Below are 14,077 nucleotides of genomic sequence, written 5' to 3'. Positions count from 1 at the left end.
GAACTTTAATTGATTAGTTTTTGCAACAATTATTTTATTTAAAGATCTTCAAGACAACCTTTCTAAATCCAAGACTTTCTTTTATTTAGGCTTCATATGTTAAACTCGTCGTTCCGACAAATCTCCAAATAATCAATCTTTCAAGTTTATTACTTGAACGTGAGTAACTTCATACCCCATTTTCTATCTTTTATTTTGGGGTGACATTTCAACTTATCTAAACTAAATGTTTTATACTTGGGTCTTAAACCACAAACGTTGTTGTATACCTTACTTGAATAATTGCTCGATTTGGTGTTCTATGCTTATTTGACTATGTGTTTATCGCTTTTGGATGGTGGAACTATAAATCCTAGACCATTTGGCAACCCCTCATGGCAAGGTGTCGTTAACGTAATGCAATTAACAATAACTATAAAATCCTAAACTATTCGGCAACCCCTTATAGTTGGGTGTCGCTAACTTGTTAGCGATAACTATTTATCCAAGTTTATAGCTATTATTTATGGTTTTGTATACTAGTTTTGTGGCTTTTCATACTGTATATCTATTGTTCAAACTTATGAATTGCTCACCAACCTTTGTGTTGATAAACTTTATTTTATGAAATGTTACAGGTTTGCATCTAGGTTGATTCTGGAGTTCGGTGAAGAAAACGTCACAAATACCGTTAGGATATTAGCAAAAATGAACAATATTTGATTTGCTATATTTTGTTGTATTTGAGTTATGAATATTTGGTTATGTGACATTTTCGATGTTGTGAAATGAAATGAGTTTGGTAAATATTGTCGCTTTAAATAGTGTCATGCGCTTATGAGCAATCGTTGCACCCCGGCATGTTCCGCCGCCTTTGGTCGGGGTTTGACACCCCATACCAACCACTGTTTATTATTATTATTATCATCTTAAATTATTCACAATATTCGACGGCCGATTTATATATGTACTCGTCTTTTCTACTAGTCTCATTCTTAATATCATATTTCAATACATTCGGTACAAAACCTAAATTCCAATTGACAACATTTTAATGTCACATCTGAGTTTGGTTGCATATATGAACCACCATGTTTAATAATATTCTCACGAGAATTTAGTCATTTGTTCGTTTGATTTGAAAAGTTAAAGCCTAAGTACTTGCTTATGGGAGATAAGTGGGGGCAGTAACTTGGCTCAATAGTGGCAACTTAAATCACTAGTAATAAACTAGTGGTAATTTGTAGTAAGTGATAACCCGCTACTGATAAGTAATAATTTGAACCGGTGGTAACTAGATCATTGGTTAGTAACTGAGTTACTATTGATATAGTTTCTACTGATAGAATTTCCACTTATGTAACCTTCTAACTATCGGACATTTATACTCACCAACTGTCAACTGTTAGGCGTCAACTAAAAGGTTATGACTGCTCGTCCGTTATATAAAGGACTCTCTGATCTAGCTCTGTTACAACTTTTCATAATAGATTGTGTGTATATTCGTTCTTGTGTTACTATTAGAATTAACAAATTGAACTTTTGAAGTACCTTGAAAATTTAATCTAAAAGTGTTAAGCACAATCCGAAGAGCTATCCAAGCCCTGCTAGTTATAAAACCTATACTACTTTCGTCGGTCGAGATGGTTTAAAGCTTAGTAAATTGTATGGTACATAGTTTAGATTGAAAACTGAACAATCAGTTTAAACAATCAGTCCTTTGTTGTGACTTCAGTGGTGTTGGTGATAGCGAGGACACCCATATCACTATTGAGGACCAGGTGGTTCCGCAGATAACGAAGTTTAAATATTTAGGATCGTTTGTCCAAAGCAATGGAGAGATAGACAGTGACATAACCCACCGCATACGAGCTGGTTAGTGTAGGTGGAAAGCAGCCACTGGGTTTTATGCGACAAGCGGTTCACATCTAAATTAGGGATAGTTTAAATTTATCATACATTTAGGGATTGTTTTAGCAGCCTCTTAACACTTGCTAAGAGGTTATATCTTAATAGTTATCTCTTAACCATTCATTATTAACGATATCTCTTAGAAGAGAGGTTACGAGACATTAAAATGCAACATCTTAATGACTTTTAAAGGACTATCAAATGGCCACTTAGTAAACTTTGTAATTTGTTTATTTACTTCCCATAGAGGTGTAAATCAATTTCTTAGTTATTGACTTATTGTAACGGACAAAGTCTTTGAGAGACACTGGTCAAGATTTTATTTTCTAGTACTTTGTTACATTTCTATATAAGCAACAATCATTGCAATATACTTTGACCAACATCTTACAAAAGTCAAGTTTCTTTATAACATTTTTGTATAAAAAATGTTGGATGATCAACTTAACCACGAAATATTTAAAAACAAATAAGATATCATTAGTTACTTTTTCTCATACCGTAGATTAAAAAAATGTCGAACAAGGAAATTTTCATCGTTCATATTTTCTGAAACTGCATAATTGCTTTAGTGGTTACATGTACGGTCATTGTTTTTTGTTGTATATTTTTCCTTTAAAGAATATATATTTTTTTAATACACGTATAGTTTCTATTCGATAACAAAAATATTCATCAGTGGTCAACAAATGATGGAACAAAAACATGTCAATGGATAACAGCTCTTAATGGACTTTTCAAGTGGTAGTTGTATACATGCGTCCTCATTTCCATTAAACTATATATTAATTTTTAAATAAATAACGTAATTTATTTCAAACAACTAAAAGATAAAATATCAACAGTTGTATCCTGGACCAATAATACAGAGATGATTATAAAGACTTTGAGATATTAAGGTTTTAAGTTTGACAATTAATTTAAGTTGGTTTTTTCTTAACGGTGGGTTTTCTTTTTAATGATCTTCTTGAATGAGTCAGACATGGAACGTCAAATTCAATACAAAATACGAATCGTTGATATTCCGTCTTAAAAACCCATATATTTGAGGCGGGTTCCAAACGTTATTTAAGAAAAAAAAAAGAATAAAAGAAAAGATAAAAGGGTATCAAATAATATGTGTCGTAATCTAGTAAAGCAATGGCCACAATCATCAACAATCTTTTAAAGTGGGTTGTTACTAAGGCTGAGGGGTGTGGGGCTTCAACGGGGGCGCTAGAGTCCCTCCGCTCGCGCCCCCAGGCGTTAACACCACACCACCAGGGCGCTAGCGGGGGCGCTAACGGAAAAAAAAGAGAGGCGTGAGCTAGTTAGCGGCTGAAGAGAGAGAAACTTGCATTGGGTTTAGAAAAAGAGCCCTTGGGCTCTTAAATATTAAAAAAAATATATTTTCTTAAACTATAAATATATACTTTTATTAAATATACTTCATTTCACAATTATACACCTTTCCTCCTAAAATCCTCTCAAAACTAACACAAAAAAAATGTCGTGGTACTCGTCTGATTCCAACTCCTCCGAAGAGGATGATTTGCTTCTTCATGTAGGGGGAGTTTTGACCGCAACCGTGGTGGATCTCTTGCAAAATCAAGCCGATCAACCTCGAGTCCCGAGAGTTTGAGCACCACCTCGTGATCGTGATCGATCAGGTGCTAACGATACTTTGATTAGGCATTATTTTAGCCCTCAACCGGCATACGAGGAGTCGGATTTTCGAACTCGTTTCCGAATGAGCAGACAATTGTTCATGCGTATAGCAAGTGATTTAGAGGCACGGTATCCCTTTTTTCAACAAAGGGAGGATGCTAGGGGTCTCCCCGGTTTTACCTCTCTTCAAAAATGCACGGCTGCTATCCGTCAATTAGCGTACGGCATCTCGTCGGACGCTTTGGATGAGTATTTACAGATGTCGAAAAGGGTTGCACGTGAATCCCTTCATTTTTTCTGCCAAGGTAAAAAACATTAATTTTAGTTTTTATTAAATATTTATTACATTTTTTAATATATATTATATGTTTATAGATTATTTTATATACGTAGGAGTCATATCGATTTACTCTCGGAGATATCTGCGTAAACCTACAATGTATGACATCCAACGCATATATGAGGTGCACGCAGAAAAACATGGTTTTCCTGGGATGCTAGGTAGCATCGATTGTACGCATGTTGGATGGGCTATGTGTCCAACGGCCTGGCGAGGTCAGTTCCACCGTGGTGATCATGAAGGGCCGACCCTTATACTTGAGGCGGCGGTGTCACAGGATCTTTGGTTTTGGCATGCTTTTTTTGGTGTTGCTGGGTCAAATAACGACCTTAATGTTATCGATCAGTCACATTTGATCAACGACCTTATCGACGGGGTTGAACCACCTCAATCTTTTGTTGCAAATGGAGAACTCTTCAAGTACGGGTACTATCTGGTCGATGGTATTTACAACGAATGGGCTTTGTTAGTTCAAGCTTTTACAGATCCAATCGCCGATAAACGGAAGTATTTTACAAAGAAGCAAGAGTCTGCTAGAAAAGATATTGAAAGAGCTTTTGGAGTTCTGAAAAAACAATATTATGTGCTGGCGAACCCGATACGTTATTGGACTCGGGAGAGGATAATGGACGTCGTCTACACGTGTCTGATCCTACACAACATGACGTTAGAAGACGAGGGCAAAGCTATCTGCCAAAACTACCAAGGTGACATTCCGCCAAAACCGTCCACAATCAGTGATTAACAAAGACTTCATAACATAGCAAATATCAAGAGCCGTGAGATACACGGGAATCTTCGACATGAGTTGGTTGAACATTTGTGGGCGAGGCGACCCGATGATCTTGTATTAGATTAGTGTTATTATTAAGTATTATTGTTTGTTTAATTTTTAGTATGTTTTTTTTGTAATTTGAATTTTAGATATTAATGTGTGTTTTTTTAATAATTTATAAGTTTTTTTAATAATACGTTGTTTGAATATATTTATAAAAAATAAAAAAAAAATTCACTGGAGCCCCTGCTGGAGCCCCTCCACACCAACGGGGGCTCCAACAATCCCCTTATTCAGTTTCTCTCTCTGCCACACGTCATAATATTATTGGTTGGAGCCCCCACTAAAGCCCCCATTAAAACCCCCCACACCCCTTAGTCTAATGCTACATTATTGTATCCTAATCATAGTATAATTAAACACTTCCATCATTTGAAATATACAAATGGTAGTTATTAAGTCAAAGTCATAGTCATAGCATAGTTTATATTAGATTGAATATTATAAAATTCACCTATACATATTCTACACCTTAATGGCTTAATTAATAAGTTATGCCTTTTCTAATTTGTCGTTATGTCAAAAAAATAATAGCCGTTGTTGTTCTAAACGTTCACTTTATTTAATAAATGTTAGAACCTATATAATTAAATAATTATTCACCAACATTACCAAAGAATACAAACATAATGACAGTTAATATAATTTCTCACCTAAAAAAACAACATTTTACGAAAATAACCAGGTTAACATAATAAACATATGGTGCTAGAGTTGATATGTTAGGGTTTGAATTTTTTAGAAGAAATAGTACTTGAATTTGATATCCTTTCATGAATTAGGAACATGCGTGTTTTGATTATATGAATTATGTATTTGAATGTGAATTTGAGGTTCTCATATTCCTTTTGCATCTTGTTTTTTTTCAGGTACTCATCTTGTCTTTACTTGTTTAAAAAACTGTTTTTTATATGTAAAAATGGTAAGTTGAATGATTGAATTGGTGTTTTAATTGAATGAATGAACATGGAATTTTTATTGTTTGACCTGACCCGAGCTGGATTGCCGACCTGAAACTTAAAAGTAGGAAAAATTGTAAGTCCTGTAACTTTCGACCCATCCGTCCAAGATGTTGAACATCCGCCAGTGTCCTCACCTCCATAATCAAGGACAAACCTTTCACCAAGTTATTCAACGTCCACCACCTTACTCACAACTTCGCATCTTAGGATGCTTTTGATATCTATACTTGTTTCCATTTGAATATCGGGTTGAAGCTCTTCATTTGGTCACACAATTTCTCAACATTCCCCACACAATCCACCTCTATGAACAAAATGACATACCCTTTACCAAGTTATTCTACACACTACTTCTTTACAATTAAAATAATATCTTTGGGTGTCACACATACATGTTTCTTCCAAATAAACTAGCCCCTACAACATCTTCTTGTGTATTCCTTGGTTATCATCTCATTATCATGGTTAATCTACCACATGATGTCATAAACTCATTCATCTAACTCACCCAACCCTCTATTTAGCTAACCATCCTTTTATTACTTGATGTGAAAGATATTATTATTGAATCCTATGATGAGTTAACGTGCCACATTATTGCTTCCCCAAGTACATGAGTGACTTGGGTCGTCCACACCACCGTTTTTTGGATTGCCGCTACTCGCAACAAAGATGGAATGTTTTTCTCTAAAAGTAGGACGCTCAAGACATTTTAGATCGTGCAAAGATGTATAACTTTAAGCCGAGTTCTACACATGCTGACAGAAATGCTAAAGTCGGTCATACGGGGGCCCTAGTTGAAGACCCCACGCTATATCGAAGATTTTCCAGTGCTTTACATTACTTAACATTCACTAGCCCAAATATTTCACAATATTCCAACAAATTTGCATGTATATGCACAATCCAAATTTTAATGCACTCAAACATGTTCTTTGAGATATTAATTAAATACACTTAAGATCATGGACTAAAATTATATGTCTCTGGTACATCCGTCTCATTGCATATATTGTATCATTGATTTGAAAGGTTGTTCATACACTCATTGATCCGCATTTGCTCATTAATTATCGTATTCCCCCAAACGTTTGACTATTGGTTCTCATTCAAGTGCTAATGCTGAATACCGAAGTTTCTATAATGATGGTAGTGAAATATATTGATTGTTGGATACACATTCTTCTTTTTGATCGTCATTGTCCTTTATTTCATGCATCCATTGTCTACTTGAAAATGTCACTACTATTTATGTATCTACTAACCTAGTACAACATCAACACACGACCCATTGAGACTGACATTCACTTTGTTAGGGAAAAATGGAGATAAGTCGGCTTCGAGTTCTTCATGCTCCATCAACCTCTCTATATGTTTACATCTTCAACAAAGGATTGTTGTCATCCCAAAATATTTATCGATTTCATACGAATTTGTATGTCTATGTTTCTTCCGTTCAAGCTGCGGGGTGTAATAAACTAATTAAATTTATTAGGGTTTTGTTTCTGTCTATTTATACCTAATTATGTACATTGTTCTTTTTAGAACATACATACATAGTTATAAATCAACACCATGCACTCACAATCCTCTTTACGACATAATTAAAGTCGAGTAGTGATATCTTACTATCAAAGCTCCACATATATCATCCCAAATCTGCACACCAGTTGAAACTATAGCACGTCATTGTTTCTATCATTAAGAATTTTTTAACTTTACGAAACACAAATGCATTGTGATCCCTTTTTTCATTCTAGGATGATTACTTAAAATTGATAGATTTATCTTAAAATCGACGCATATATACAAAAAAATGCTTTGTTTAGACTAACTTAGATTCGATTCGGTTCAGTTCACTTACACCATAAGGAAAAAAAAGACTAATATACTTACATTTTTACCATTACTAAAATAAAATTGCTTAACTAGAAAATAATAAGCAGAGTATTATTTACCAATACTATGTATGAATGATGGCACATGCACATATAAATAATATATATATATATATATATATATATATATATATATATATAAAATGACATAAAAGTATAAAACTAAAAAAATGTATTTTTGTCGGTGACATTTGGATTTTGTTTGAGCCTATGAATCTTTGAATAACGACGTGTGAATGTGAGCGTATCCCTTGTCTCATCAATGGTCGCTAATGAAAAAAAGAAATACAAATAAAAATAAAATATTGGGGACAAAAAATATATTGTATTATTGACTTCTTCCCGTTCCATTCTACACTTTACACCTAATCCCCACGAGTTGTTAATTTAATATTATTATTTTTCCCCTTTTCCTTTTTCTCCCACTATTTCTTTTGGGCAAATTCTAAAGATACACCATCTACACCTATTAAGTAGGCATATTTGCTTTCGTATGCTCAGCATACGTTACGTATGCTGTAATACTTTTTCAGATATCATATGATTCGTATGTAATGTTATACGGTTCATATGGCTTTTGTATAAACAATACGAATAATATGAAAAACATACGATTCATATGAACAACTTTTAAGTAAAAATTAATAAACGCTTCGTATGTAATGTTATACTGTTCATATGGCTTTTGTATAAACAATACGAATAATATGAAAAAGCATACGATTCATATGAACAACTTTTAAGTAAAATTGATAAACGCTTCGTATAAAAAGGATACATTTCGTATAGCTTAAATACGAATCATCTAAAATGTATACCGTTCATATTTGAATGTGTAACAAAATAAGTTTTACTTGTAACCATCTAAAACAAAGGCGTAAGCTTTGTCTCCAACAATAGTGATTGCATGTGAGCTTCTTGCACCAGGACATCATTTTTGGTTCAACTGCAAATAATAATATTTGCAGTTAGTAAATATGGTTTATTTGGTAAAATCAGAAATCATGAACCAGTGATCAATTATTGACATAACTAACATCTAAAGATGAATAAACCGGGCAATAATTATGGTTTAAATGAATTTGATAATGATTTAGCTTGAATTCAAGAACAGTATAACACTAATTCAATGATCCCTTTAAATAATTACTTTCATGTCAATGAATTTTGCAGCCTGCTTCTAATGGAGAACAAAGTGTAACCTAACTAGGGCTGTAAATAAACCAAATGTTTGAAGAACTGTTTGGCGGGCCATTCGACCATGTCTGCTCTTTTAATATATGACGAACACGAGCAAGGAATTTCGTTCTATTAACTAAATGAATGAACACGAACATAGGCCATGTTCATTCAATTGTGAAGACTTTGGGTCGGTTTTGGGTTTGACCTAAAAAAGACGAAACCATGAACATTTCTAAATACTAAACTCACATAGTTGTATAACAAATACATAAAAATAAAAGCATTAACATTCATCAAACCCCAACATAGTTTGAAAAGGAAATTACTGCTACATCCATCCAAATTACTAGAATTCACACATACAACAAAAAAAGATAACGTTTACGTGCATCAACAATAAAAGATAAAACCATAATAGCTAAATTGTGCATTTATCATAAACCATGATCCTCGTCACTACTATCACCAAAATCATCATCATCACCGTCACCTCTATCATCATTATCAACATCACCAACACCACTAGCATCATCATCACCTGCATCATCACTACCGTCATCACTAGCATTATCACCAACATCATGAAAGTCCGACTCCTCATGCGGCCGCGACTCCTTTGGCGGTGGCACATCATCAGTGGGACCGTTCCTGTCTCTAACCAACCACTCTATCATCCTCTCCATCCTTATCATACGCTGCTCCATATTAATTAATCACATATCCTGATTCACCGTCCCGGCATTGCCATGCGACCGCCCCTCATCGACACGTGGCCCCTGAACAAGTACATAAACGTTAGGATGGCAATGTAAGTAGGGATGGCAGTGAAACTCGAACCCGATGGGAAAACCCGAAACCCGACAAATGGCAAACCGTACCTATTTGTCTTGTATGTTGCATCTACGATCAACACATGCGGGAATGCACGCCAAATCGGGAACGATAATTCATGAACGATGAATAGCCTCTCCAACTTGTGAGTGGATTCATTTACCTCATGCTATTGAAGGTAACCAACATTATCCAAGAGTGTGAAAATAACTTGCATCGGAGACTTGTTATCGTGGAGGGATACTCGTTGCCTTTGTTGTTCGTTGTATACGTTTTTTGTCGTAGACACACAACGAGGGTCCTGCTTTCTTATTATTGATATAATGTTTTGGGGATCCACGTTCTGGTTTGTCATATCCTTAACCAAAACTTTTTGCGCAGGTTTCAACCTCTTTGCAAATTCATGACCTTCCATATATAGAGCATGCAGATGATTATGTGTACCACACACAACTTTTAGTTTCCAACCATCTTCCTCTTTGTGGTACTTTGCAATCAACTGAAATGGACAGTTGATTTTCTTGGTACCACCAACGTGTCTGACAGTTGCCTTCCCCTTGTATACACCACCACGATCACATCTAAGAAACAACTTGTTCTTGTCGCCAACAACATTTGTCTTAGACCTTTGGGTAATTATCACGTAACCATTGTTAAGTCCGGTGTTGTACGCCCATTGCTTCAACTCATCGAAACACATAAACACCTAAAATAAGATTAATTTTGTTAATAACAGGATAACGTAATACAAACATGAATAGAAAACATGTACCTGTTCGGTTGTGAAAAAATGACCAGATTCCACAAAAACGGTGGCGAAAGATTCATCGGATTCCACAAAACTTTCTTCAAAATTATGCATTTCATCAACGAAATTTATCAATGTGGTTGGAAAAATAAATTTAGGTTGGTAATATTTTTAACAACATTTGGAAGGGATGAAGGGGGAGAAAGAAGTGAGTAAAATATACACACACTTCATTGTTTGATGTATATCGTTCAAGAAGTAAGTGGGTAAAAAACCATATGAGATCACACAATTTATATGGTTGAGAGATTCCTTTTATTCCTAATATTCGTCTTACAGTCTCACAATATGGTCAAAGAATCAATGAGGCCTAAATATATGTGAGAGATTGATGGATTAAATATGTTTCACGCTTCTTGCAAAAGTAATTTTACAATTTTAAAGATTCTTCGTCATACGTTTCGTATTATTTCCTATACATTTTGTATAGATTACTTCTCATGAGTTTTCAAACACCTACATGCATACGATTTGTACTCTTTCATATACGGTTCATATGTTTATGTTAGATTACATGCTTCGTATGAAATCTTATACGTCTCGTCTTCCATATAATACGAACTGTATACAAAAGCATATGACTCGTATAGTTTCTGAAGCATATGACTCGTATAGTTTCTGAAGTATATGACTCTTATGGTTTTCCATATGACTCGTATGGCTTCCTTGATTTGACTAACTTAAGTTATTATTCTATACGTTGCGTATGCCAGCATACGTTGCGTATGAGGCCTATGATTAGATGGGGGAATGGTGTTTAAATAAGCTAAGTGGTGTATCTCTAGCAAGCCCCTTTCTTTTGTCCAATATCATCTTTTCAAGATTGCAACACTGTTAGTAATGGATGAGTCTTTTTTTAATTTTTACCTATGTTATTCTTAAAATGATATTCGGTAATAATATCTATCTTTGAACAACACCCGGCTTTTAAATAACTTAATCCTTAGTAGTGGTGTATATGAATGAAGACGACTAGCCAAGCGTGAGCTTACCTAAGTTTGAGCTTTATACTCAAAGTTTGAGCTCAGCTCGTGTCAATCTCTATATACAAAGCTCAAGCTTGTCTAAATTCAAGCTCTGACCCTATCGAGATTTTTATTCGAAGCTCGAGTTTTAACTTATGAAACTGTTTTAAGTCCAAGATCCTTTTGATTTTTTTGTTTTGTTAACTAGTGATGAGTTGCTCATGCTCCGAGGCGGCTTGAAATGTAGATATCATGGGGTCGGTTTAGACGAGTTTTACATCAACATTAATATAAAAATTCACGTCAAAACATAATTAAAATGTTAATAAAATTAAGCACCTAACTAGGGGTCAATTTTTAACAAACTTTATATGAGAAGATATAGTTTAAAAACTCTCTTTAATAAACTTTAAAAAACACCTAAAAAGAACATCATGAAAAAAAAAACTTAAAAAAGTTTTGATGGCCTGCTTGTTTATGCTTCAATCACTTGTAATTATCATACAAAACTTCCTTTTTAATGAAACTTACATCAAAACTTATATAAATATGAGCCCGTTGTAAAGGTACATTCAGAATTCTATAAATCATCATATTCTAAAAGTTATGTGAAAAAAACAAATTAATAAATTATGAGTGGAGCACTATGTGGTTGGGTAGTCCCTGTTGTGTACCTTAGTTGGTTAACGAAAATATTTTCTTTGTGCGTCGGTAAAAAAACCGGGAGATATACTATTTCAACAATCGAATCATAGGTATCTAAGATATTCATACCTAAGGATATTCCACAAAGTGGGCGTAGACATGGAGCTAATAACCTAGAGTTCGTTGGTTTAAACCGATCCTAAGCGCCAGTCCCTTTGTTACTGAGTGAGGCTGATTTACCCCTCACATGATGGGTCTGGGACGGTTTGGCATGGGCCGATTTACATGTCCGGAATAACACTATGTGGTTGGGTAAAAAATGATTATTGAACTTAATAAAAAGCATAGGGTTTAAGTGGTAATTCTAATTTTTTTTGAATGGCGGCATTATATTAACAAAGGCGAACTAGCAACTACTAGTCCCCAACAACAAAAAAGAGCTTACACATTTTGTATATCAAAATTACACCAACTATTCCAATAGATTACATTTTTCTTTGATCTTGAAACCACCCAAAGGTAACTTTGTATTTTTATGTTTTCCACAATTTGAGTAGGGCTAGCGTTTACTCCATTGAAGATCATGTCGTTCCTCGCTCTCCAAATACACCAAAGAGTGACTCGAAAAATGGCTTGAACTAGCTTAGTACGTCTTTTATCCCGGGCCAAGCTAGATTGGTAACTCAACACGTCGTTTATGGAGAAGGCAAAAAAAGGTGGAAGCTTGCACCAACTAGCTATATGTTGCCACACCATGTCCGTCTTCAAGCAGTAAATCAACAAATGGTTAACTGTTTCATCAATATCAAGACAAAAAGGACATACCGTACTCCCCGTGTGCACGTTCCTTCTCAAGAGAGCCGTTTTTGTCGCGATTCTTTGGAGTTGGGCTTTCCATCCGAACACTTTTACCTTAATCGGGACCCAGTTGTTCCAGTCATATGGGCTCAAATCATTTACCACAAATCATTTACCATAGATTGATTCTCCAATAATCTTCGTGCTGATCTTACTGAAAATAGACCATTCGTATCCGCTGACCTAAACCAAGAATCTTCCATATCTGTGATACGAATCGATCGAAGTAAAGAATGGCACTCTTGTATCTCGATTCTCTCACTGTTACTGGTAGGAGTTATAATCCAACTCCAATCCCACACAAGCAAGTCTCCATTCCTATTAAAACAATCTGCCACCTTACTTCCTTTATGCCTAACGATAGCGAAAAGATCCGAGAACCTGCATTTTAAAGGAACCGTATCTAATAGTGTAACTTAAAAACTCATGCTAAATGGCTTGTACATTAATCCTTAATTAATTCACTTGTTAACTACTATTCATAAAAATACATGCTTAAATGGCTTATACGTTGATGCTTGCTCGCTACTATTCATAAAAACACTATTTTTACTATTAACTAGCAAAATGTAGTTTGTGCGTTGTGACGAGTTAGTAAAATTCGAAACGTAGAAAATAGAAAACACATCACCATGATATATTTGATAAACATGAAAAAGTGACGCATAAGTGTATGTTTCTTATCTTGAATACAACTTTGTTATGAACAAAATCATACTAGATTGTCGAGAAAAAAATAAACACATCAGCGAAAATCGGTACTAGTTTCCGATAAAACTGATATCGGTACCGACGTTGTTTGCTTTAAATTGGTTTGAGACATCATGGTACCTGTACGGTATAAACACCCGCATAACTTCAGATATATAAAATTTTCTATTTTAAATACAAGTTTCAACAAAATTATAAAATACGATATTTTGAATATAATATGTTGAAACAAAATTTATAGAGGAAAATGTACAAGTTAGTAAAATGTACACGTAGTGTAAATTTACCCTGAGCCCGCCCCCTTGCATATGCAAATTTCCATCCGATCCCCCCCCCCCCCCCCCCCCGCGGCATTTTTATCTAAGTTTCGCCACTTCCCTTTTGAATGGCAAAGACGATCCTTCTGGAAACAAAGTCAAAGTTACACTTGTTCGGTGTTGATAAATGAACTCTTTTTAGAAAAACGAATAACTCTAAACATTAAAATACTAATAATTAAATAAAG

The 14,077-nt window shown here is 34.7% G+C and overlaps 1 protein-coding gene across 1 annotated transcript; it reads right to left on the bottom strand.

The window, feature by feature from the left end:
- Positions 1-9,754: 9,754 nt before the first annotated feature.
- LOC143557695 (uncharacterized) lies at positions 9,755-10,447 on the bottom strand. Its single transcript, XM_077046704.1, has 2 exons — positions 10,358-10,447; positions 9,755-10,291 (listed from the first exon to the last, which is right to left on the bottom strand). Exons 1-2 carry the CDS (start codon positions 10,445-10,447, stop codon positions 9,755-9,757), a joined length of 627 nt encoding a protein of 208 aa, XP_076902819.1.
- Positions 10,448-14,077: the final 3,630 nt, after the last annotated feature.

The sequence above is a fragment of the Bidens hawaiensis genome, unplaced genomic scaffold, assembly GCF_021521415.1.
Source record: "Bidens hawaiensis isolate Kalapana, Puna unplaced genomic scaffold, B.hawaiensis_p1.1 tig00019083_1, whole genome shotgun sequence".
NCBI lineage: Eukaryota > Viridiplantae > Streptophyta > Magnoliopsida > Asterales > Asteraceae > Bidens > Bidens hawaiensis.
The sequence above is the reverse complement of the archived record's forward strand: the minus strand, read 5'-3'. Positions and strand labels throughout refer to the sequence as shown.

Excerpts from the sequence above, each read along its gene's own strand:
- LOC143557695 (XM_077046704.1), bottom strand. The coding sequence starts at position 10,447 with ATGCATAATTTTGAAGAAAGTTTTGTGGAATCCGATGAATCTTTCGCC. Across the intron at positions 10,292-10,357 it reads ATTTTTTCACAACCGAACAG|GTGTTTATGTGTTTCGATGA; the intron begins GTACATGTTTTC and ends ATCTTATTTTAG.